At 35.0% G+C, this 27917-nt stretch overlaps 1 protein-coding gene across 5 annotated transcripts in view; it reads left to right on the plus strand.

The window, feature by feature from the left end:
• The window catches only part of MMS22L (MMS22 like, DNA repair protein), a 118726-nt gene that overhangs the window by 17782 nt on the left and 73027 nt on the right, over positions 1 to 27917 (plus strand). For all 5 annotated transcript variants that reach the window (XM_081530350.1, XM_081530352.1, XM_081530349.1 and 2 more), the window contains 5 exons: positions 2089 to 2262; positions 10694 to 10756; positions 18192 to 18311; positions 20517 to 20743; positions 22521 to 23024. In XM_081530350.1, coding sequence (XP_081386476.1) covers positions 2089 to 2262; positions 10694 to 10756; positions 18192 to 18311; positions 20517 to 20743; positions 22521 to 23024 — 1088 coding nt within the window. The remainder of the gene's footprint in view (positions 1 to 2088; positions 2263 to 10693; positions 10757 to 18191; positions 18312 to 20516; positions 20744 to 22520; positions 23025 to 27917) is intronic.

The raw sequence follows: 27917 nt of genomic DNA on the forward strand, positions 1-27917 counted from the left end.
TTAAAGTAGTTTATATGTCTTATTCAGTTAGGAGTTTAGAATGATTTCTTCCTGTATACATTTTCAAGACTTTATCCATAAATTAAAAAAAAAAAAATAAAACAACTCCTCTGTAGCTCTCTGAGTCAGAAACTCAATTGTAATATTCTAAAAATTTCTTTAAAGACACTATAAATTCAGGAAAAAGTAAACTGAAATAACAGAGATACCATTCCTATTAGAATGACCAAAATTGGGAACACTGACAACTCTAAATGCTGTTGAGAATGTGAAACAATAGAAACTCATTCATTGTGGTAGAAATATAGAATGGTACAGCCCCTTTGGAAGACATTTTGCCCTTTTCTTACAAACCTAAGCATGGTCTTAGCATATTGATCCAACAGTTGTGCTCCTTAGTATTTACCCAGTGAAAACTCATGTCAGCACAGAAACCTGCACATAAATGTTTATAGCAGCTTCTTTTATCAATTTTATAATTGCCAAAACTTGGAAGCATCCAAGATATCCTTCAGTAGGTAAATGGATGAACTGTGGTATATTCAGACAATGGAATATTATTTAGCACTAAAAAGAAATGAACTGTCAAACCATGAAAAGACATGATGGTGGAGATGGTATTGGTTTAGTCACTCAGTGGTGTCTGACTCTTGCAATCACATGCACTGTAGCCCACCAGGTCCCTCTGTCCATGGGATTTCCCAGGCGCAAATATTGGAGTGGGTTGCCATAGGAACCTTAAATGCATATTACTAAGTGAAAGAAACTAACCTGAAAGGTTACACAATGTATTATTCCAACTACATGACATTCTGTAAAAACCAAAACTGAAAACAGTAAAAAGATCATTGGCTTCTAGGGGTGGGCAGAACATAGGGGACTTTTTAGGACAGTGAAAATATTCTATATAATTTTAATAATAACTTAAATATTAATAACATTGGAGGCAGAAGAGATTAAAAGCAGTTTGACAGAAAAATGCTGCTTTGAAAAGAATGGCAATTAGACTGGCAACTGATTTCTCAACAGCTGTGGAGGCCAGTGGGAATTGTATCATCATTTTACTAAAACAAACTAATTTTCAACATAAAATTCTTCATCCAGCACAATCATTAAAGACTTGGATGAAACAGTTTTCATTGAAGCAAAATTAAAGGGAATCCTGAAAGATAAATTTAGTAGAATAATAATAATGCCAAAGTGAAAAGGAAGGTTATCTGAGCTGTAGGAAGGAAGAGAGGAATGAAGGTGATAAATGTTCTGTATAAATTATAATCAAGTGGGGTTAAGAAGTAAAGTACACAGTAATACTAGCTTGTAAATTGGGTAGGGCATAAATGTGAGTATTTTAAAGTCTTTGTTTAGTCCAAGAGGAGAGCGAGATATATGTGAACTTACCAAGATATTTGAATGTATGCTGTTGTTTCTAAGGTTTCACTAAAAGAAGAAAATGTAGATTATTTAACTTACAGCCTGATAAAGGGGAAAATATTGAAATTCTCAACCCAAAAGAAGGCAGGAAGGAGGTGTAGATGGAAAAAGTAGGTGTATAAATAGAAATATAGAATAAGGTGGTAGATTTAAAACTAAATTTGACTCATTACAGTAACTGCAAATGGACTACTAATTGCTCATTTAAAACATATACTGTCAAAGACTGAGCTGTTTATAAGAGAATCTAAAAAAGTTCAGAATTTGAAACTGATAGTAAAAGATATAAGAAAAGATATATATCAAGTTATCAAAGAATGGAAGCAAGCTACTTAAGAATACAAACACATAAAAAAAGATGAAGCCAAACAATATGTAATTAAGGCTTGTATATTTAAGTGGTAAAACTTACAAAACTAGGGAATGATATAGAAGTCAGGATAATGGTTACTCCTGGATGGGAGAAGAAGATGTGATTGTGGGAGATGCAAGAGCTAGTCATTTTCTAATTTTTAACCTGGGTATTTTTATTATTCTCAAAGTGTAAGTGTTTTGTATTTTGTGTGTATTTCCTTTTAAATATGAAGGAAAAAACCCAAATCAAGATTTCTGGATCAGTGTCTGAATTTAATTGAATCATAATATCTCTTTCTATAGTCATTTTGGAACTGGTTGAATAAACTACTCAGAACACTTTTTGAAAAATCAAATGACCAAAGAAGATCTGTGCTTATAGTCCAGCCCAGGGACCCACTGGGTTTTAGTTGGTGGATTATTACTCATGTAGCATCATTTTATCAGTTCGATCGCCATGGAACACCAGATGAAATGGTAAGATTTTATTTTTTTAAACTTTGTTAAATTAGTAATATTTTTTTCATAAACAAATTAGAAAGTGAGCAGAAACAATAAAAATCAGATTATAATCCTACAGAAATAAATTTAGCTTTTGAAACTAGACATGCTGGATCTTTCTAAATCTTTAAAAAATGATAACTAAAATCTCTTAAGATTGCCAAAGGGAAAGCCTACATCTCCAGAAATGAGTTAGAGAAGTTTTGAGGGAAGATACTTTAATCTGTTAAACAACCATGAAGTTTACTTCAAATAAAAAGATTTTAACTAGTATGTTAATTTCTAGTTAGAAATATTTTTTTTCAGTGTCATTTAAAAAGCGCTATGAAATAAAACCAGCTGGTTGATGTATTCACTTGAAACCTTATTTGTATATAACTTCTTCCATCTTCAGAAGTAGTATGGGATTGTATAAACCCATTAGTTCCATAAAGTAAGCATCTAGAATCTTGAAACCAATGTGTCTATATTTTCAAAATTGGTCTTTTTTTCTGGGGATGATTACAAAGCTGTCTGATCAACAGGCCTAATCTATGAGCTTGTAAAAATTCAGATTTTTTTAAATCTGGAGATCCTGTTTTAGTACTATAATCTGGTCTGGAGTTTGGAAATTCTTAGTTTTGAAAAGCTCTATGAATCTCTATCAGGTATGGAAACCACTGCTTTATGAAATATGTTCCTTGATGGACTTCACATATTTTTCTCTTTTTGGAATACTGGGCAGAGCCCAGAAATCATCCATGGAATCTGAGGGTCAGTTAGTATTGACATAGTGTTGTAGAAATGGATAAGGGCCTCAAAAGGGCCTCTAAGTGATCCCTTAGTAATAAAAGATCCTTTAGGAGAGCCCAAGATAAAGTAAGTTAAGTCAGAATGTGCTCTGACAAGTCCATATACAGCTCAGTATCAATGTATTTAAGGATTTTACTGACTGTTTGAGAGAGTAATGGAATGAGCTTCTCAGAGGAAGATTGTATGTCCTTTGTTTATGCTTGTGAGTCCTTCCCATGCTGGTGTATGGAAAATGATAAATGCTATTATTACTGTAGAAGTGCTCTTACTAAGTATCTTAATGGAGTTAATATGGTTATGTTTAACTTCTTTTAGTTCTTAAAATACTAGAACAACAAAGAACTCAAAAAATTTACCTGTAATTCAAAGGTCTTTGCATAAGCGTTTTTATTTCTCTTACTTTAATTCTTCCAAATACATATTTCTGATTTTAAATCACTGTAAATGAATATGGCAATTAGTTAAGCACTTCGTGAGTTCCTGTTGAGTGGCTATCATAATAATAGGTGCCCATGATAGGATACTCATGAAATAAATTGTGCTGCCTCTTCAAGTAACATGCTTTCAGGTTATTAATGCTTGCTGGAACTGCCATTAACACTTATTTCAATAAGCGGTGCATTGCAGTAGTGGTTGATATTGACCCCTACATATTCCCAGTATGGTAGGTAATCTAGCCACATTAATATATATCATTACTATTACTATTGTAGTGTTGAATTGTACTGGTACAACCCTCAGTCGCCATTGCTGAAATCACTCTTCTGTTTCATACAGAGAACTCCATAAGACATTATTGCTTTTATTAGCTCTGGATCAAGACAGTGAAAGAATTGTCTGTATTTAGAATAGATTAACCTATGTCTTTTAATATTGCCAGTAGTTCTTTTATGATTTGCTTTTGTCAAGATACATATTTTTTTTTTAATCTTAATCTTTAAAATTATGCAGAAGTTCTAGAGAGATTTAGAGGAAAGAGAGCCACGTGTTAGTCACTCAGTCGTGTCCGGCTCTTTGCAACTCCATGGACTGTAGCCCGCCAGGCTCCTCTGTCCATGGAATTCTCCAGGCAAGAATACTGGAATGGGTTGCCATTTCCTGCTCCAAAAGAGAGCCAGAGTATTTGGGAAAAAACTATTTTTATATAATAAAAATAATAAAGATGTGTCATACATGTGTATATATGTCAAATAGATTCTGCCTTTATTCATGAGTCCTCAAAGAGTTTCAAACATTTATTGATTTCTTAATGGCTTTAAAAGAAAAACTCACTCTCCAGTCAATGATAGTTTTCATTAGGGTTGATACCTTCAGCATTTTGCATTTGCAAAGTGTTAAATATCTCAGAGTGACTATCGATTTTTATCTCAGTGAAGAGTTATGAAGTAGGCGAGAGATTAGTATTATATCCATTTTACAGGTAAAGAGACTGAGGTACACAGTAGTTGTACTGTGTACAACTGAAAAACAGTAGCTACTAAAATAGTTGCTACTAAGAAAAAGTAGCAACCTATTTTTTATTACTTAGATAAATTCGGTATTAGGGACTTTCTGAGGACTTCATCTTATGAATAGGTCTCTAGGAAGGTAACCACATGTACCAGTTTGCCAGGGACAATCCAGGTTTGTGTCCATTTCCCCCTCATTCCATCTGGTTAGTTTTCCCCCTTTTATTCTCAAAAGTTTCTCAATTTGGTTTATAAATCATATAATTATTTTAATCTTTGATCATACGGGTATATTTACTCATTCTTTCAGAGATTATATAAGATGTTAATTTGTGTGTGAGATCTACTTAGATCAGAGTTTTGAAAATTATCTGAATTTCTTTTCTCCTTATGATGTATTAGCATAGCCAGCTACTGTATAGAAAATGGTTATGCATCGATCATGCTTTATTCCACTAAAGAATTACCTGGTGTGAGAGGATGATAGAAAGCAAGAATGATTAGTCATATATTCTGCAGCAGAGAACTACCTCCAGTCTTGTGATAATCGTAAAGATGTTCAGTTTTTAAATGTAAACTGCTTTGCCCTGAAGGTTAATGTGAAATCTTTCCATTCTAGGTTGATTTCAGGTATGGTTAATTTTTTTTTTAAGTTTTTGTAAACTAGACATTAGCTATATGTGTATTTAAATAAAAACTTGCCAGTTGCTTAATACTGGCTTATAAGAAAAATTTGGTATCTCACTTTTCATTCTAGAGGCTTTATATATTCATATATTTCTGTTTAATGCTTATCTCCCAACCTAGATGTGTTAACTTCTTACAATCCTAGGTGTCTGTTTTGCTTTTATTACTTAGCAATATAGTTGATTTCTAGTGTTTCAGGTATACAGAAAAATGATTCAATTATATATATTCTTCTTCATATTCCATTCCATTATAGGTTATTACAAGATACTGAATATAGAGTTCCCTGTGGTATATAGTAGATCCTTGTTGTTTATCTATTTTATATGTAGTAGTGTGTCTGTAGTAGTGTGTATCTGTTAATCCTGTATTCCAAATTTATATCTTCCCCCTTTCTCCTTTGATAACCATAAGCTTGTATTCTATGTCTGTGAGTCTATTTCTGTTTTGTAAATAAGTTCACTTGTATCGTTTTTTAAGATTCCACATGTAAGTGATATACAATATTTGTCTTTCTCTGACTTATTTCACTTAGTGTGATCTCTAGGTCCATCTGTGTTGCTGGAAATGGCATTATTTCATTCTTTTTTATGGCTGAGTAATATTCCTGTGTGTGTGTGTGTATACAGACACAACATCTTCTTTATCCATTCATCTGTGGAGGTACGTTTGTCTTGGCTATTATAAATAGTGCTACTATGAAAATTGGGGTACATGTATTTTTTTGAATTAGTTTTTGCCTTTTCTGGGTATATGTCCAGGAATGGGATTGCTGGATCATATGGTAACTGTTATTTTTAGTTTTTTAAAGACTGAAGACTTCTTACTGTTCTCTATAGCGACCGTACCAATTTACATTCCCACCAACAGTATAGGAGAATTCCCTCTTCTCGACACCCTCTCCACAATTTATTATTTGTAAACTTTTTGATAATGGCCATTCTGACTTGTGTGAGGTGATAACCTGATTATAGTTTTGATATGTATTTCTCTAATAATTCGCAATATTGAGCATCTTTTCATGTGACTATTGGCCATCTGTTTGTCTTCTCTGGAGAAATGTCTGTATAGGTCATCTCCCCAGTTTTTGATTGAGTGTTTGGTTTTTTGATATTGAGCTATGTGAGTTGTTTGTATATTTTGGAAATGAATCTCTTGTTAGTCACATCATTTGCAAATATTTTCTCCCATTCTGTAAGTTGTCATTTCATTGTGTTTATGGCTTACTTGCTGTACAATAGGTTTCAAGTTTAACTAGCTCTCATTTGTGTATTTTTGTTTTTGTTTCCATTACTATAGGAGATGGATCCAAAAAAACATTGCTGTGATTTATGTCAGAGTATTCCTCTATTTTATGGTATCTGGTATTCCATGTAGGTCTTTTTTCCATTTTGAATTTATTTTAGTATATGGTGTTGAGAGAATGTTCTAGTTTCATTCTTTTACATGCAGCTACCCAGTTTTCCCAGCACTGCTGGTTGAACAGGGTGTTTCTCCATTGTATATTCTTTTGTCATAGATTAGGTGACCAGAGGTGTGGGGGTTTATTTCTGGACTTTATCCTGTTCCACTGATATATATTTCTGTTTTTGTGCCAGTACTGCACTTATTTTAAAATTATTATTATAGGTCTCTAATATAATCTGAAGTCAGGGCACATGATTTCTCTAGTTCCATTCTTTTTTGTCAAGATTGTTTTGGCTGTTCGGGGTCTTTTGTGTTTCCATACAAACAAAATTTTTTTTGTTATTGTTCTGTAAACAGTGACATGAGTAATTTGATAGGGATTGCATGAGTAATTTGATAGGTAATCTGTAGATTGCCTTGAGTAGTACAGTCATTTTAACAATGTTGATTTCTTCCAGTTAAAAGTGGTGAGAGTGGGCATCCTTGCCTTGCTCCTGATGAGTGTTACCTCTTACAATTTTAATCACCTATTTTACAAGCAAATATAGTTTAAAGAGAATAATTACTTTGGGACATTGCAGGGATCATCAGTACAATCAGTCTGGCCAGCTGGTTCTTGTCTTTGAAACTTTTGGAATAGTGATTAGATAAAAGTGTGAAATACAACCTTAAAATGAGCATTGCTTCAGGTTACCTAGTTGGCTGGACGTGGAGACTCAGTTCAGTTCAGTCGCTCTTGTATCCCACTCTTTATGACCCCATGGAGTGCAGCAGACCAGGATTCTCTGTCCATTACCAACTCCTTGAACTTGCTCAAACTCACGTCCATTGAGTCGTTTATGCCATCCAGCCATCTCATCCTCTGTTGCCCCCTTTTTCTCCTGCTCTCAATCTTTCCCAGCATCAGAGTCTTTTCCAGTGAGTCAGCTCTTTGCTTCAGGTGGCCAAAGTATTGGAGCTTCAGCATCAATCCTTCCAATGAGTATTCAGGGTTGATTTCCTTTAGGATTGACTGGTTTGATCTCTTTGTTGTCCAAGGGACTCCACATTATTCTCCAGCACCACAATTTGAAAGCATCAATTCTTGGGCGCTCAGCCTTCTTTATGATCCAACTCTCACATCGGTATATTTATACTGGAAAAAACATAGCATTGACTGTACAGACCTTTGTTTGCAAAGTGATGTCTCTGCTTTTTAATATACTGGCTAGGTTTGTCATAGCTTTTCTTCCAAGGAGCAAACGTCTTTTAATGTTGTGACTGCAATTACCATCCACAGTGATTTTGGAGCCCAAAAAAATAGTCTGTCACTGTTTCCATTGTTTCCCCATCTATTTGCCATGAAGTGATGGGACTCAGTGCCATGATTTTAGTTTTTTGAAACTGAACTAAACTGTTAGCATCAGTGTGTGATGGTATGCAGGGGAATTTTGAACATTAACTTGCTAGTATGTGAAATGAGCACAACTGTACAGTAGTTTGAACGTTTGGCACTGCTTTCTTTGGGTTTGGAATGAACACTGACCTTTTCCAGTCCTGTGGCCATTGCTGAGTTTTCCAAATTTGTTGGCATATTGCATGTAGTACTTTAACAGCATCATCTTTTAGGATTTGAAATAGCTCAGCTGGAATTCAATCACCCTCACTAGCTTTGTTTGTAGTAATGCTTCCCAAGGCACACTTGACTTCATACTCCAGGATGTCTGGCTCTAGGTGAGTGACTACACCGTCGTGGTTATCTGGGTCACTAATACCTTTTTTGTACAGTTCTTTTATGTATTCTTGCCACCCCTTCTTAATCTGTTCTGTTAGGTCCTCGCTGTTTCTGTCCTTTGTTGTACCCATCTTTGCATGAAATATTCTTTTGGTATCCAATTTTCTTGAAGAGATCTCCAGTCTTTGCCATTCTGTTTTCCTCTATTTCTTTGCATTGTTCACCTAGGGCTCTTATCTTTTCTTTCTGTCCTTTGAAACTCTATATCTTTCCTTTTCTCCTTTGCCTTTCTCTTCTCTTCTTTTCTCAGCTATTTGTGAAACCTCTTCCGAAAACCAATTTGCCTCTTTGCATTTCTTTTTGTTTGGGATGGTTTTGGTTACCCTCTCCTGTACAGTGTTACAAACCTCCATCCATAGTTCTTCAGGCACTCTATCAGTTCTAATCCCTTGAATCTATTTGTCACTTCCACTGTATAATCATAAGGGATTTGATTTAGGTCACACCTGAATGGTCTAGTGGTTTTCCCTACTTTCTTCAATTTAAGTCTTGATTTTGCAATAAGGAGCTCATGATCTAAACCACAGTTAGCTCCAGGTCTTGTTTTTGCTGACTGTATAGAGCTCTTTGTTTTTACCTGCAAAGAATATATAATCAATCTGATTTCAGTATTGACCATCTGATGATGTCCATGGAGTTCTCTTTGGTCCAGGACAAGTTCTGTAATACATGTTTTTTCCTGACAAATATTTTGCATGTACTTTATTTACATAAATATATTTGAGAAAATCAGTAATCCCTTTCTAAAAACTACATCATTGTACAATACTAGTTATCTACTGATGTGTAACAAAATTTTGCTCCTTAAAAGAATGAACATCTCACACAGTTCTTGAGGGTCTGACATCCAGTAGAAGCCTAGGTGGGTCGTTCTGGCTCAGGATCTCACGAGTTTGTAGTTCAGCTGTCCTCTGGGACCTCAATCTCTGGGCTGGAGGGTTTACTTCTCGCTAACCTTGACAGAAGGCCTTAATTACCCATCATGTAAGCCTCTTCCGTACTGTTCTTAGCATAACTTTTCCCAGGAGTCAACGAGAGAGATTGTCATTAAGACAGAAGCTTCAGTGTCCTTTAATCTTGGGAGTGACATACTTTCAGTACTATTAGTGCTGGTATTCTTCTATTAACAGATCAACTCTAGTACAGTATGGGAGGGGATTGAATAAGGGCATGAATTCCAAGAAGCAGAGATCACTAGGGGCTGTCTTAGAGCTGGCTACCACAGTCACTAAGCACCTTTATCAAGGAAATATTTGTTCAGTGATTTCTTGTATTTAGCATCTTACATGAGTATTATCCAGCCACTTAAAATCTGAACGTGCTGTAACTTTTTATTGGTCACTGGAGTTTATCCTTATGAAAAGCATACGTGCTATAATAGGGATAGGAGGGTGTGAGGAAACTCTTTGCCTTTATTCTTTAAGGCCTCTGGCTTAGCTTTTTAAGGTCTCAGGCTTGCTTTTGCACCTTTTGTTCTTCCCTTGTTTGAAACTTGCTGTGATTTGCATCTTTGTGAATGTACTTTCTTTGCTTCTGGTTTTGACCAGTATCCACATATCCAAATCTTTAAGAACTGAATATCAAGTGAACTAGCCTGTGTGCTCAGTCATGTCCAACTCTTTGCGACCCCGTGGGCTCTAGCCTACTGGGCTCCTATGTCCATGAGATTCTCCAGGCAAGAATACTGTAGTGGGTTGCCATTTCATCCTTCAGGGGATATTCCTGGCCCGGAGATCAAATCTGGTTTTTCTGCACTGCAGGCAGATTCTTTACCACTGATCCACCTGGGAATCAAGTGAACCAGGCATCCTGTGAAAAGTTCCTCCAGGTTTTCCCTTTGGAAAAGTAGAGTTGTTCTCATTGCTTAGCCTTTGTGAAATATGTTGGCCTTTTGAGTCGTTTTTATCTTTATTCTTTATTGTATAGGCTTCTGGATAGTTGAGGTTGCCTGGTAAGTGACCACTGGCTAAATGAGGTACCAAATGTGTAAAAGTTGTTTTACAATAAATTTTTTAGTTACTTGTTTACTAGAGTAGACCATTTTGAGGGCATTAGCATAAAACAAAGGTAAAAATCTCTACTGAGTAAAGTACAGAATAAGGAAGACACTCGGTGGTGTAAAAGACACTAAAATATACTTCAAGTTTTTTTTTTCTTATTATATAATAATTGACAGCAAAAGTTTACTATTTGTTAAAACGTTTATAATTTTATAGAAGTGCCACTTTAATAAAACGACTCCTGATAATTGGAGTATTTAAGAGCAATAATTTTAATGCAATATTTTCTCCCTTTCTAGAGACAAGTGGAATCAAATTGGAACTTTGTAGAAGAGCTGCTGAAAAAGTCCATCAGTGTTCAGGTACACATTTAAAGTGAGATGGTTTGTGGGCTTTGCTAAATTTTTATGTTACAGATTTTATTTTTAAGAACCAAGCAAACTGTTAAAATGATTTAAATAACAAACTTGGTTTACTTATTAAAAACCTGGGATAAGAATCATCATTCTTTGTTAATGCAGGGTCCTTGTACAATAGTTTTTATTTTGAAGATTTTTATTTTAACACTGAGTTGCCAGTTAAAGGACAAAGATAATTATCCTAGTTGGTGACTTTGACAAAATGTATTCAAAATAAGGAGCAGGTGCTTCAGAATCAGCCATTCCTTGACTATATGATATCAAGTCTAGGAGACACGATGAGGGAGATAGTCAGTGGTATTGGAAATTCAGCTGTATCCTCGTCACAGCAGGAAGGTGACTTGCCTTGCTGAGCAATTTGTCTTACAGGCTTGAATCATACTCTGACTGATAAGGTCCTAGTTTCTGAGCCCTCATTTCATAGCTTATCATTTTTCTTTCTGCAGAACTGTTAATGCAGTGCTTCATGGCCCAGAGGTCAGATTTGACCTCCTTTTAAAACAGTTTTAAGTGTGCTCTTCATCACATCTTTAAACATATTTTATTATAGTTCTGTAAAGTTTTGTGGCATAAGTTGTTTATGTAAGGTTTTAAAGGGAAATTTTAGTATTTTTTTTAGTTTGGATAATAGACTCATTTTCTGTTAAGAAATGAGGATTGTTAAAAACCTGAAGAGAAATAAAAAATATAGTAGTACAAGACTGCTACACATATACACATACATTTATTTTTTACCCATATCTTTGAAAATTGTTTTAATAGCTTAAAATTTTGTTTTCCCTATTACCATTATTCTTAATTTTTTTAGGTGAAAATATAAGTACATTTAATTATAAGATAAAACTTCTGATTATGAACTAAGAATTCTAGATTAGAATGCCAAAGAACTCTGAATACATCAGTTGCATCAGAAGTAAAAGAGCTGTTATCTCAACCATTGTAAAAATTGTTGTTTCTTTTTTTGTATCATTTTAATTGGCTTTCTCCTGTGTTCTTTTTGAGAACGTACTGATTTTAGTAGCTCAAAGTTTCAGACATGTATTTTTTTTTACTTTAAAAATGTATAGAATCCCTAGAAAGTGGCCATTATTTACATCATCAGTCTTTTAATGGTATCTGCTAAAGCTATTGTGAAGATACATCCCTAATTCTTGTAAGGAAGACTGACCACGTGGATTTACCTGGCTTGGGATATCCTAAGATATGGGACTTTCAGTGATAAAACCAGGGAAGACCTGAGAAAACTGGGCCAAGTCAATCATCTTAGAAGCAAGGATAGTACAGCTAATCTTAGAATCTTTCTCTGTGAATTTAGGTCTAGCATAAAGTCAAAGAAATATCTTTCCTGTGAGAGAAGAGGTCATTGTAATATTTAGAAAAAAGTGGTCCATTCTCTCCAGTAATCTCAATTTTGTCTTGCCTTGATTGTATCAAATTAGATTTTATAAGTAGTATAGGACTACTTGCTGGAGTTCTTGAAACAAATTTTGTGGGTTCAGTAGGTGGTCATAAAGAATAAATAATGTGTTGGGATAGAGCTAGCAGTTTGATTATCTGTTTTCCCCCATTGAGGTAAATTAAAATCTGACCATACTTGTGTGCTTTGACTTCATCTCCAACTGTGAGAGTCTGTTTGCAATATTAAAAAAAAAATGTTTTACATATACAACAATCTTCAAATAAAATTGGTGGGCATTCCACTGTAGTGTTCCAAATCTTTTTGTAGCCATAGAGAATCTTCCAGAAACAGACACTGAGCTTTGTTAGTAAAGAGAACATATATTGTTGTTTTGCTTAAACTGAATAGTTAAGTATTTGCTCTAAAAACATTCTTATGAGGTAATCCTGTGTAATATTTGTGAATGCTAACAGTAAACATTTGTTCTATGTTTACAACATCATTTTCATATGAAAAGGGACATTTTTAGTTTTATGCCACTTTTTAAATAAAGCCTCATTGTTTTCTGAGTTCACAACAATTTTCTTTCAAGGTCATGAAAGGGTATAAGAAGAAATCCTAAGCAAGCCTAATATTTTTAAAATATTTTTATTTGTCAAAGAATCCTGAGAGTCTTAAGGCTAAAAACAACTCAGAATATGATTAGTTCTGAATAATATGGGTCAATAATCTTCTAATTACTAATCCAGAATTACTGTGTTTCTTGGACAGAAGGATTTTGACTGGGATATTGAAGTCTAACTCTTTGTTTAGTCACTAAGTCGTGTCTGCCTTTTTCTGACCCCATGGACTGTAGCCCGTCAGGCATCTCTGTCCATGGGATTTCCCAGGCAAGAATACTGAGTGGGTTGCCTCTTCTCTTCCAGGGAATCTTCCCAACCCAGGGATCGAGCCCAGTCTCCTGCATTGGCAGGCAGATTCTTTACCACTGAGTCACCAGGGAAGCCTCTAACTCTCTTTATCCAATCCTAATAAAATCCCATCAAACTGACAGTTACTATTTAGCTTGAACATAAGTTTTATTCTCCAGATGGTTTCTGATAGGCAAGTTAGTTATGCATAAAAAATGAACCCCCAGTTGTTATATTGCCATTTCTATAAAATAAGCTAAAAAATGTTTTTAGTTCAGTAAAACAATTTGGTGCATGGTATATACCCAAATTTAATATGTCTGCATTTTATCTTTCAAAATAAAAGTTCTAGGAAGATACCCTTTTTAAAAGGACTGAGAGATCAGCAGCAGACACTGTAGAGTATTCTAGGATTGCTTTTTATATGAAATAGTTTATATGTACTCATTCAGCTGAGATGAGACACCCAGAGAGCCCACAGGATCTTGTGATAAATGTAGAAATTGAGTAGTGTGGGCTCTGGATTTGAGATAGGTAGGTTTGAATCTACATGGAAAAGAGCCCCACGGGCCTTCTGGTTTATTAAAAATCAGAGAGTGTGGATTTAGATAATGTTAATCAAAATTCTTGGTTTAGGTAGAGTTTGGCTTCAACACTCACAAAATTAAAATATGTCCACTTAAGGTACAATAGTGTGAATGTGTTGCATTTATTATATGATTGTCAAAACTCAATGTTTCAGCTAAAAAAATTCACTCAAAGTGATAGCTGTCACTGTGCGAGCACTGTACATAGCACTAAATGTACATTTTCCACTTATGACAGTCTTGTGAAGTTCCATTTTAGACATTAGGGAAACTGGGACACAGAGTAAGGCTTGTCCAGCTTAATTCAGCTAGCTAGGAACAGCCCACCAGGCTCCTTCGCCCATGGGATTTTCCAGGCAAGAAGACTGGAGTGGGTTGCCATTTCCTTCTCCAGGGGATCTTCCCAACCCAGGGGTTGAACCCCAGTCTCCCACATTGTAGGCAGATGCTTTACTGTCTGAGCCACGAGGGAAGTTCTAGAAGAGAAGTCGTTCCAAACTCCCTCAAAACACTAGACCTTGTAAGATTCTTAATAAAACTCGGCTTTTTTTTTTTTTTTCATTATTTTAAAACTTTCTGTTTTAAAACTTCTTTGCTGTTATGTCTTTGATTAGTAATGTACTTTGATTTGTAAGATCTGTTCTGGTAATACTTGTGGAAAGCAACTATCTCAATTTTCCACTTTTTTCAATTTGTTTTTGTGATCTTCTCCATCTCCAATAAGTCTATGATGAGAAAAATGTAAGGTAGGAAGAAATTAATATACTCAGATGTTCTCAAACATTCTTCCTCACCATATTTCAGCTGTTTTTCCATTATGAATTTGAACTAAGTTGTCTGTTGGCTCCTCTACTTCTAACTGTTGTAAATTCTTATCTCTTTGGCTTTCTGAGCTTGAAAATGGGTAAATTGTTTAATTCAGCTGATGTATGCCCACCCACACAATTTTTAATGAAAATTTTTAAGAAAAACTAAGGGAACATGGTTCAAAACAACATAATGGTTGAATATACAAAACATGAGAATGGGCTTTACAACAAATACTATCTGTGATTAATTAAAAAAAGAAACTTGCTTTTCAAGTCACACTCAACTGACTTACCCTTTCAGAACTGTGGAGAAAATGATATTTTATAAGACAGTTCTTTTTATTTTAATCTGTAGCCACTAGCAAGAAAAGGATGGGGAATTTATCTCCTTTCCTTAAAAAAAAAAAAAAAAAAGAGGAAAAATCCCCCAGGATACTATATGTAATTTCTTCTTGATTGGTTACAGTGGAAAGAGCATGGGCTTTGGTCTCACAAACTTTGATTCAAATCTTGCTCTGGTCACTAAGAGCAATCTTGATCAAATCTGGTGTCGATTAGATGTTCATTTTTTCCCCTCATGTTTTTGGAAGGTGGTGTAGTATAGTATGTCTAACAAGCTTTGGAATCATGAGTCCTAACTCCTTCCCATATGCACTTGGGTAAGCCATTGATAACTTCTGAACATCAACCCTTTTTTTTTTGGTAAAATGAATGTAGTAAAACTGAGATGGTATGAGACATATATGAATAACATACGTGAAACATCATATGATACCAGACACATAGTTGGTATTTAACCTTTTGTTTTTCCCAAACTTTGTATATTTTTATGGTTTAAATACCTTTTTGTGAATTTTACATGTAAAATGATTTTCAGATACCAAAGAAAGCAATACAAAACTCTTCAAAACGAACCCAGTTTTTTCATGTAATTCACTTTTTAATCTTGCAACGTAATTAAATTAGTACATTTTAATTCACATCAGTAGTGTGCCATAAGAATAAACCTACATCTAGTTTAATATTTTCATGATAAAATCAAAGAATGTTAGTGACCAACGAGGGTTAAATGAGTTTAATTATCAGAGGAACTAAATATCTTTCCCTAAAACATAGAGCTACTTGATGAAAAGAAACACTAGAACTCAGTTCTGTTTTGTTGATAAAACATTCATGGAGTCTCTTTGGTGAAGCAGGCACTGTGCTAGGCCTAGGGAGCATTATCGCAGCCCTTAGGGAACTCATAGACTTGAAGGCAGATAGGAAGGTAAGAACTGTGTGTGAAGTGTCAACGAAGGTATGTAACTTTGTACAGGAAGTGCTGACCCCCTTCTCTTTCTGAAATACTTCTCTCGGAGTCCATGATACCTGGTTTCCTACCTACTTCATTGGATTTTGCTTATAGGCCTCCTTTTTCTTGATACCTAAATTTTGGAATAGCAATAGGCTGTCAGTTCTGGGTTCTTTTCTGTTTTCTGTCCACAGTCTTTCCTAGATTGATCTTACCTAGGCTTTTAGCTCTAAAAACCATCAATATGAAGGTAATATCCAAATTTGTATCAATAGCTCTGACTTTTTCCTTGAGCTGTAGACCCATAAATTGTCTGTGTAATATTTCCACTTGGTTGCCCTGTGCAGTCTCTCATCTGTTCCTTTCCTGTTCTTTGCCACCTTAAGAAGTGGTTCCATCAATCCATTTTCTTAAGCCAAAACTTAAGACTTCCCCTTAATTGCTATCTTTCCTTCATACTTTAATATAAGTCATCAACAAATCCCATCAACATAACTCTAAAATTGTCTGCCTGTCTTAATCTTACTGTTTCATAGTTATCTCCTAGAATTTTAAGTTGGTGGGAGGAGAAGGAAGTAGAAAAAAGACATTTTAATCTTCTGTGATGAAATAACCACACACCTTTGTTGAAAAGAGACAATACTGAATCCATTCAACAATTATTTACTTAAAGCATACTGTATCCCAGACACCTTCACATTTCCAGCATGTCTGCTTTGTACTTAACCTTTGTCTGCTTTTCTGTTACACTGAAAGTTCTCTTTCAGTTCTTCTGACTGATCTTATACCTCTGTACTTATCTGCTATTGTCATCTTGCTTGATCCAGTGTAGCATTTTTGAAACATTCATTTCATGTCACCCCTGTGTTTACAGTCCTGTAAAGGCTTCCCAGGAGAAGGCAATGGCACCCCACTCCAGTACTCTTGCCTGGAAAATCCCATGGACGGAGAAGCCTGGTAGGCTATAGTCCATGGGGTCGCTAAGAGTCGGACACGACTGAGCGACTTCACTTTCACTTTTCCCTTTCATGCACTGGAGAAGGAAATGGCGGCCCACTCCAGTGTTCTTGCCTGGAGAATCCCAGGGACGGCAGAGCCTGATGGGCTGCCGTCTATGGGGTCGCACAGAGTCGGACACGACTGCAGCGACGTAGCAGCAGCAGCAAAGGCTTCCCAACATAATTAAAATACAGTCCATACTTCTGACTGTGACCTGTAAAGCCTTAAATGAGTTATGATTCCTGACTATCTCTGACTTAATCCTGTACTACCAAGCTTACTGCTAATTCAGGAAGTTTCCATGTCATTTCTCTGCCATCAGTGCTTTACTTTCATTTCTTTCTGTATGTGGTTCTTTCTTTCCCATCCAATCATTTAACCCAAATCCCATCCCTCAAAAGCTCAGATGGTAAAGAATCTGCCTGCAATGCACGAGACCAGAGTTCTATCTCTGGGTGGGGAGGATCCCCTGGAAGAATAAGATGGCAACCCACTTCAGTATTCTTGCCTGGAGAATCCCATGGACAGAGGAGCCTGGCAGGCTACAAGCCATGGGGCCGCAGAGACTCAGACATTACTGAGCAACTAACACTACTACTGCTAGCCCTCAAAAAGGCCTTTCAATTCATAGTTCCTAATTAAGAAAAATGACCCACATCCTCTGTCAGTTACTCTTCCTCATTACTCTGCTTTTGTTTTGCTTTTTGTAGTGGTTGTAACTGTTTACATTTTCCATTCTCCCCAAAGTGTAACTTCTATCAGTGTGTGTACCACGTCTGACTCATTTATTGCATCATGCCTAGTACCTTAGAATAGTGCCTGATATATAGTAAGCTTTGAATAACTGATTGGAATTCAGTGTTATGTCAGCTTTTAACAAACATGCATGTTATTTGATATATAAGTTTAAAGTGTCACTTTTTTACTCTTACCTATTGCCACGTTCTAAAAGGTTAAAACATATGTACTCTGCCAACGCTCTGGTTTTTAGAAGAATAACTCCTATATTTCTATAAAGAATTACTTAAGTATAATTGAGTCTTCTGTATTTTTAGATAACTTACGCTACTTTCTGGTTAGGGTTTCTTTTCAGTTTCTGGATTCTACACTATTCAGTTATTAAATACCTGTTGCAGTTGTTAAATAATTGAATTAAAAGTCAAACTGAGTTATGTAATTTCAACTATCATATTAACCTCCTCTAAAGCAAAGCTATATACCTTATGCTGATTCAGACCTTCTGGTCTGAAGATGAGAATGGGTATGACTTGGTGATATATATTTATATTCTTTTCAGGAGCAGGTTATTTGCTGCAGTGTCAAGTTATAATAATGTGAGTTGGTCATTATTTAGTTCCTCACAATTTCAGTTTATTTTTTAGGATGGTATACTAGAAGAGCAGTTACGAATGTATCTTCACTGTTGTTTGACCCTTTGTGATTTCTGGGAGCCAAACATTGCAATTGTTACCATTCTGTGGGAGTATTACAGTAAGAACCTGGTGAGTAAATAGAGTATGAATTTGTTCCAGGAATTTGAAGAATTTGAACATAGTATTTGAGGAATGTTTTTATGGTTTAATTATATATAATTACGGCGATTTCTTAAAATTAATTTTTCAAAGTAGATTAGAGTAGCTAAAAAATATCTTTATGTTTCACATTGTCTAAAGAGCATTGACATAGGGGAACGGAGCATCTGACGTCCCTTTTCTCTTAAGGGTGAGATTAAGCAAAGAAACTAGAATTGTGCCAGAAAGATATTTTTTAAAATCCTCATTTATAAATGTTTTCTAAACATTGTTGTGCTTGCAACACATTGAACAGTTAATGCTGTCTTGAGTAAGAACTAGTCTTGGCATTTGAGTAGCTTCTAGGCTACTAGGCAGAAGCACACATATTGTAGAAAAAAAGAAAAGAGTTACAATACTCTGGAATGCTAGAGGAAGGAGTATCTAACCCAGTGTATGGACTTGTAGAAGACTTGATGAACTCATAATTTTTTAAATTGGCCTGGGAAACAAGTAGAATTTTCCAAGTACAGAAGAAAATGAGCATCCAAGCAAAAGGAATAGTGTGGACAAGTGTATAGAGACATGAAAGAACATGATTTATGCCTACTACATTAAATAGTTCTTAATGATGGGTCTGAGGTGACTGGAGAAATAACGGGAGATGAAGTAGAAAAGTTAGTCCATGGCTGGATTTTGAAGGGTTAAAGATAACATGCAGTTGAGTTATGATTTATCCAGGAGACATTGGAAAGCAAAGATAGGACACATTATGTATGTGTTTGAGAAAGTTTTTTTTCTGAAAGTACTATAAAGGAGGTGGGTACAGGTGAGATAGTAGTCCAGTATCGTAGTATAAGCAAATAATGCAGCAAATGAGAACTAAAATAGGGACAGTGAATTTAAAAAGAGAGGGTAAATTTGGAAGAGAAAATTTTAAAAGTACATTTAAAGGATTGTTACTTGTTGTGTATGGAGAGAAGAGAAGATTTGGAATGTTTGGTTTTCTGAGTAAGTATATAGTGAAACCTTCAATAAAGATAGAAAAAGATATGGAGGACTTACAAGTAAATTACAAGCTTGGGTCTGTACATAATCAAACTTATTAAAAATGAGAAAAATACCTTTCTCTGAAACATTGTCAGTCTGGCTGGAGAAATGACCAATTCTAGTTTTCAGGCAGAATGTATACAAGATGGGTCTGTAATGTCTTGTTATACCTGAAAACAGAGAAGGTATCCAGGTAAGCTGAAGTCGTGTCAAAAGAACACAGAAGCCTGCTTTAAGGAGCTGCCATTCCCCAGTGCTGGGTAAATTTCGGCATGATAAAGAATAAAGACAGCTGTGGATTATGTATTTAAATCCTCAAGTTTGTGGTATTTTTAGAAAAGTTGTTATTCTGGAAACTGTAAATAAAGGAAAATATATACTTTATTTTAGAATACCAAATTCCAAGCTAGTTTAGACAGAATGATAGAATTAGAAAATCACTATCTTGCACATCTGTTGAAATAAGCCATTTGGATGATGATCATCCCTGGCTGTTCAAACGGTGGGGATCACTCAAATGGATCGATCAGCATGATCAGTCTTAACATCACAAAAAGAATGAAAGTCAGAACTTGCGTGCCTCTTTGCTAACTGAAATAGGAAGTACTCAGGACTGCCACTGGAAGATTCTCACCAAAAAACTTGACCTGAATCTGATCAGTCCACTAGATAGAGAGAGCTACCAATTGACAGAAAAGACAGCAGATGAAAGAATACATTAAGTGACTCCAGGAAGATGTAAGGAAGATCCTGAAATGTAGGAAGATATAAGCCCCTAAAATCAGAATTTAGGAAGTGCTGCACAATAAATTACCTGTTAAGTGGTATGATGAAACCATTGGAAATTTTTATAGGATAAAAGATTGAAGAGGCGTGTCAACCAAATGCAATGTATGAATCTTGACGCTATCCTAATTTGAAAGACTAACTGTTAAAAAGACATTTTGAGGATAATCCAGGAATTTGAAACACCCCTTGGTATTCTGTGCTTGAATGGAATTTTTATTTTAGGGAGAATATGTGGTAATGGCTGTGTACTTTTTATGATTAAGAAGAGTCCGAATTTTAATGAGCTAGTTGAGATTTACAGCTTTCTGTTATTTATTCAGAGATTTAATGCTTGTTTTCTGTTTTTTTTCCTTTTAGAATAGTTCTTTTGGTATTTCTTGGCTTCCTTTAAAAGGTCTTACGTATATCATTAAGTCACCCTTGTCTATGCTAGAAATGGTGAAGACCTGCTGCTGTGATAAACAAGATCATGACCTGTATAAATCCTGCAGTAGTTACACTATTTTCCTTTGCATTTTGGCAAAAGTTGTCAAGAAAGCAATGAAGAACAATGGTCCTCATCCTTGGAAACAAGTCAAGGGAAGGTGTGTGCCGTATCTTTCTTTGTCAGGAATGTTCACTTACATCTTTGGAAAAGTTTTACTATTTGTGTTTTTTAGGATAATTTGTGTTTGGATGTCTTTATGGTTTACATCTTAAATGTATTTGTTAAAGGACAGCAAAATGTGGAGCATTTTGATCTTGTCAATTTGTTACAGTAAGAAACCAACCTAATATCTCTAACTTGGGGAATATTTTAGTTTATTTATCTCATCAGTCCTGAAGAATGAAATCCCATATATTAAGTGCAGCTATAAAAGAGAATTGTTGTTTTTCTTGCCAAAGTTAATTGTAATGTTTCATGTAATTCCTTGCATATATTTTATTAAAACTTACAGAAATAAAAATCTTGTCCAGATTATGCATTGGCAGATGATAGATTCAGTGTATAAAATTTTGTGTTCTTTGAGTCCACCAGTCTCACAAGCCCAGCTTTCTTGAATGAAAACTAACCAGAGTATAATAGAACCAAAACCTCTGATGTTCTCATTTGAGGAGTATGCCATTTTCATTTCTGCTGTGGTAAAAATAAACGTTTGGTTACATTTGTCTAGTGTTGTCCTTTTTTGAGAGTTTTGCTTGTTAAATGTGTGTGATTCTTACTGTCTTCCCTTGTTCTACTTTTGCCTATGAGCCCCTTTTCTAGCCCTCTCTGCAGTTGACTGTTCTCCACCCCTTGCTTAGCTTAAGCAATGGAAGCTCTTGCAGCAGAATGCTTATTATTTCTGGTAGATGCTTCTCAATAATCTCTAAATGAAATTCCTGTTTGATTCACACAATGAATCATTCTTGCAACATTATGGTGATACAGTTTGGTTTTTATTTAGAATATACTTTTTTTTTTAATGGTATCTTTGTTAAACCTCCAGTAATTAGGTAGCTCAAAACTTTATTGCTTAAAGAAATTGGAATTCATAACAAGACTGTATACTAAGCCTATCATGGGTGTGATGGGGAGGATATGAAGATAATTAGATCTTTATTTTCAGGAGCTTATCAGCTTCATTATTTATAAATAAACATTTAACCTCTCATAAGCATTATGTTTTGAATAAACCAATTAAAAAAGTTTCAGAGAAATTTAACAATCTCTAAGATTAAAAATGGTGTTCAATTCAGATCCCTTAATTAATTAAAGTGTATCAACTCTTAAATTATATTAACTAGTATTGACAACAGATTTTTAAATGGCTAGTCTTGGATATTTGAGCATTGATAATTTTTCTTTGTGAGTGGGTAAAAATAATTTTTCCAGTACTTTACATTGTCTTAACATGTAAGTATAGTAAGAGCCAGGTCTTTGTGAAGGGTAGAGGGAGAAAGAATTTAAGGAACATTGTTATATAAAATTGCCCTTAAGAGTTCTATAAGGTACATCAAGTTGTACTTAAAAGAGTTACATATTCTTTCTTATTTGTCAATAAACATTGAAAAAGAAAGGTAATGAGGGGATTAAAATAAAAGGAAAAGCCAAGTACTATATAGAAAATAGTATTTCTACTCTCCTTTGGGGAAAGCCACTGAATCATTTGATTCACTTATAGATGCTTGCTGCATCCTTGAGAAATTTGAAGGTTGAGAGGGAAGGCATATTCTGTGAGTTTTGTTTTCTAAGCAATGAAAGTGATACAATAGCCCCATTATATAGAAATAGCTAAAAATTTAAAGTGATGAGACTGTCATGAGTATTGAGTTAAATGTTATTTTAAAAGATGGATTTTTGTGAATGAAACTGTTAATTCATCTGTTTTAATTTTACAGGATATATTCTAAATTCCATCAAAAAAGAATGGAAGAACTAACTGAAGTTGGTCTGCAGAACTTTTTCAGCCTTTTTCTACTGTTAGCAGCTGTGGCAGAGGTGGAAGATGTAGCAAGTCATGTTTTAGGCCTCCTAGATTTCCTCAAGCCTACTTTTAAAACATCTCCTCTCATTTGGAAGGGTCAGATGGCCTTCCTCTTGATGTATACCCAGAAAAATCTGGACATTGGTGTTTTGGCTGAGAAATTTTCAAATGCTTTCCGGGAGAAAGCAAAGGAGTTCTTGGTATCTAAGAATGATGAAATGGGACAAAGACAGACTCTTTGGACACTTCTTTCCATATATATGGACAGTGTTCAGGAGGTGTTTGAGACAAGCCATTGCTTGCATCCTTCTCATGAAAAACTGCTTAATGATGGCTTTAGTATGCTTCTACGAGCTTGTCAAGAATCTGAACTTAGGACAGTATTGAACTTTCTACAAGCTGTTCTGGCCAGAATCAGGTATGTTTTCCAGTAATGTGCTAATGTATTAATTTGTTTTATATCATTATCTGTGTTGATTCTGTTAGTTTTCCTTTTGACATACTTATGAAATTCAGTTGTAAAGAGAGCAGTTAAAGGAAGTTTTACTGTAATGTAGTGTAAATCAGTAGTTTTCAAACTGTCCTTTCAAACAGTGCTTCTTTGAAAGAAAGCTTACATGCAAGTTTATAAAACTCAACTCTGGTGCAATCTAGGAGCCATGCCTCTTGGCCCCATCTTGCCTCTCTACCTCTCCTAAAAACGTTATTATCCAGAGGGATATTTCGGACATTCTAAGCAAGACCATGAACTCAAATCTGAGGTGACTTTCATTGAAATATATGCAGTTTGGTGTACCTGAGGAGATTTTGGCCACACTGTACCATTAAAAAAAAAAAAAGTTATTTTCTTTAAATAGTTTGCTGCAGAGTTGTAGCCTCAAACACATGAAATGAGCTGTGCTTAATCACTCAGTTGTATCTTACTGTTTGTGGACTATATAGCCCACCAGGCTCCTCTGTCCATGGGGATTGTCCAGGCAAGAATGTAGGAGTGGGTTGCCATGCCCTCCTCTGAGGGATCTTCCCGACTCAGGGATCGAACTGAGGTCTCCTGCATTGCACGTGGATTCTTTACCAACTGAGCAACCAGGGAAGCCCCAAACACATGAAATACTCCCAGCTAAAGCAGTATATTCTAAGAGTGAGATAGGATTGTTCTACAGCAAGTTTTGTGTAGATGATGTTCACCAGTCATCTATACAAAACTTAACTGTCCTCAGATCTGTGTGAATTATACAAATGTGCAGATGCACTCAGACCCAAATAGTAATGGGTGAGAACAATGGTCATGTCGTTTATTGCCTTTAAGGCTCTTTTCACATAGCAGTTTCACCGTTGAAGTTCATGCTCTTAAGAAGTTAGACACTACACTCAGTGCAGTTAGGTATAGAGATACAATTTTATTTAAAATCATGTCTGAAGTTAATGAAGAGACTGCTTCCCTTTCCTTAGTTGCACATTACAAAAGTAGCATCTTTTTCAAAGATACTTAACTTAATGAAATTTCTGAATTTTGGATATTCATTACCAATTTCATTTATTAATGACTTTCTTAATTTACTTTTACATTGGGCTGTGTGTTCATAGAGATAAATCCACGGATTTTTACTCATTAGGTTTTATGTAGTTTTTATTTTCATGTACTCTAGTTCTTGATCAGATAATCATCTCCATATCCCTAAATGTAAGCTGAATCAAATATTTGGATGGACGGATAGATAAATAGATAAGTAAATGAAGAGCCAACTTCATTAGAGGAAGCTTTTACTGATTCTGGATCTTCTCCATGAAATACATTTGTTTGTTCTTAGTCTAGTAGAGTTTATTAGCAGATGCTATACTTTTCCAAGTGCCAAATTCATTTTGTTTGTTCAGTTTTTAAATAAGTGATAAGCAGTATTTTCCTGTGCTTCTTGGGCACAGTTGGAGATTTCCACATTTCTGGTACCATTTTTGGTTTATTTATATTCGTCTGAATATACAAAGCAAGAAGGAAAAAGAGGGAACTGGTCTAAACCAGCCTGGTGATGTTGCTGCAGCCTGGGCAAAGGAATAGGAGTTTTTAACATTAAAGCCAAAGCAGTTTCAGGAGTGTTGGGAAAATATTGCTTGTAAGTACCTTGTAAGCTGTTCACTATAATGCATTTTTGTTGAATCCTTGAGGGTCACTATTCAGAAGTATAGAGGTAGGAATCAAGAGGGCCTAATGAAGACTGTCAGTTATATAAAGTGAGACTAACTTTACATTTATATTAGGAATTTCTTTAAAACTGGATCTGGTTTGAGTGTGTTAATTTGGTGTCATCTTGAACAGGGGGCAAGGAGTGTGTGCTCTACAGGACTAACCAATGAAAAAAAGGACACAGATGTTTATGCTGATAATATTTAATTCCTTGTAGAAATGTTTATTTTTGGTGTTGCTTTATATTATTCTACTATGATCAAAAGCAATTTCTATAAGAGAATGTGAAATCATGTGTAACTTTCTGTCACCAAAATTATCAAGCAGTTTTAACAGAAGTATGAGGTCAATGTGTGAATAAGATTGGTGTAGTAATGTGCAGGTCATTATTAATGCTGTCATGGTACAGGCACTGCCATCTTTTAAGTTTCTGAAGCTTGCATAGTAATTTGCAACATTCCTTCAATGAGGCTGATTGCAGTACATAATAAGAGAGACTGTGACTTGCATGATTTTATTTTATTCCATCAATCTTCAATACTTCCAAGCAAATATTGTCAAGACAGACTTGCTTTAGTTTGGGATATTTGCAGGGAAAGGGCCCCAGAGATCATTCTGGATTGTTTACCTTAAAAAGAAAAAAAAGAAGGGAAGGAGGGAGGGGAAACACAAAAAAAGTCCTCTAGGTATTTGATCATATGGAGATGTGTTCCTGATCTCTTAACTCCAAATTTGGAACTTCATTGAAGTTCTTTCTAGAGGACTCTTTTGGGTATGCTATAATATTTTTACTATTAATATTATTAGGAAGTTCAAAAATAATTTGAATAGTTGTTAAAAATTAAAGCACAAGGTTTTCTTTTTCTTTTAAGAACAAAGCTAAATTCTTTGAATTTTTGATTTAGATGGAGAAGGTGGGTTACATAGATTGATGATATTTATTCCTGACTGCATCCCTGGTAAAGAATGAAATACTTTAGCTTAGCAATCTCTTCTGTTTCATAATTCAGGTGGGAGTAAGGTACCAGTCCTTGCATAAATGTATGTGCAGGATATGTGTGCGTGTGTGTGTTGAACTGGGTAATAGTTTTATAACTGTATGACAGTGAAATTATAGGTAGGAAGGAACTAAGATCACTGATTAAAGAGAGAAGCGGCTCCCTCTAGGCTGTTAAGAAATAATAACTTCATATGCCACTTTCAGCTAACTGGAGCTGATGGCTCACCAGAGCATTCTTTATTGCTGATTAAGTAGCATTATGAAAATACTGACTTGGTTATGTTAACTAAATGCCTTCATGTTTAAAACTCCCAATGTCAAATAGTTTTAGCAGTCATCTTTAACATTTCACATTACCTTTCTGGAATCACATTTCTAGTTCTCACTTGGCTGTTATTTGAGGTTAATATAAAAATGGCAGTCTTTCATTTGTGGAGTTAGGTGTAGCCAAAAGCTTTTCTTTAATTATATCCATTCATGCTGCTATAGTTAAGGGTCTGTCAGCATTTCCATTATAAACCTCCATTTTCAGGGTTTTATAACACAGCTCTGAAAATTAGCTCTGGGCAAAAACTTGAGATACAAGGCCTCATGAGATTCTCCCTCCTCCCCATCCCTCTGTTTCATTTTTACTGAAGTAGAGGTGAGTGATTTCAAAATGCCTTTTGGCATCAGCAAATATCATTCAGAGTTTAAAAAGAAACAATAAATTTTCAGGCTTTGTACCTGTTTGTTCTACCACTTAAGGGAGGTTGTGGACTTATGAATTTAAGCCAAATGGATATTGATCAACTGACATCCTATTTTGTATTAAACAAGAGCCTAGTTTCAAAGAAGTCTAAAGGCAGCTGAAAACTTGTCTAAGGTGTCAAGTGTGCAGACTAAGAAATAGTTCAAAAGGGAAGATGACCTGTTTTTGATACTGCTTGTGCTCAAGTGCAACTCCTTAAAAGGTTTAAGATTCTTTTTCCTGGCTTCAAAATACATTTGAAAATACATACATTTTTTCATTCTTTTCTTCTTTTTCCATGAACTTGCAAGTTCATCTGTTATATATCTTTTTTGACATTTGGGATGGGTGTGTGTGTGTGTGTTTGCACACATTATACAAGAGCTATGTGTAGCATTCTCCTCAAATATTTTCCATGCTCAATAGTTCTAGTTATTTTAATCTTTATTGGTATGACATCATTTATTCTAAAAAAATTTTTATTTTAATCTTTCCTTCGGGAGACAACTGGAGATTTTCTAGGCAGGGAAGGAGGTAGTTCAAAAGGAAATATTCTTGTGAGGCTGTACTGACTGCCAAATAATTTACATGATTTTTCAGAAAAAAATAGAGAACTGTTGACAGTATGCAAGCCTTTTCCTCCTTTTGTTATTGGGTGTTCTATTAGTATAATGGGTTACAGCTTTTAGTTATTGAAGAATTGTTTAGTACAAAACAAGTTAAAACCAATACGATTTTTTTTAATAATCAAATTATTTTCAGTTATTTATTTGCAAAGTTTGATTAGTATATCCCAGATTGCCCAAAACATCTGGGGTTCTGCTATTTCATCATGTGTATATATGAACATCTGTGTATATGTACATATATTTGTATGTGTGTCATATATACACATAGGTACATCATTTATACTATATATATGAGATGTATACTTTATGCAGATTTTGATTTGATTTGATACAGATTTTTAGGACAGTGTTCTAATAATTTGAGAGAGGGAGCACATGAGTATGCCCCATGGAAAAATACATTCACAGTTTTTATTTGAAAAATCAGACAGTTGTGTTGCTCACTACGAGTGATCCATCTACCAGTTTTGGTTGCTTCAGAGAAAGCATAAGCATCTCTAAGAGAATATACTAGTATTAATATTGCGGAAATATATAAAACATACAGATTTCTTTTCATTAAATAGTTCATAATGAGATTTTTACATGTATACTGTGAATTAACTTTATTTGCTTATATACTCTTTGCCAAGCTTGAATTGCACAAAGCTTGTTTACTATAGCCCTTTTATATTGCATATTTTATAAATTCACGCAGTAATATAAACCTCTTACCCTAATAACTTGGAAACTTTTTTTTTTGTATTTTGCTGAAACATGCTATTTACTTA

This window comes from Giraffa tippelskirchi, chromosome 9 (assembly GCF_054371585.1).
Source record: "Giraffa tippelskirchi isolate mGirTip1 chromosome 9, T2T-mGirTip1v1.2.pri, whole genome shotgun sequence".
Lineage (NCBI taxonomy): Eukaryota > Metazoa > Chordata > Mammalia > Artiodactyla > Giraffidae > Giraffa > Giraffa tippelskirchi.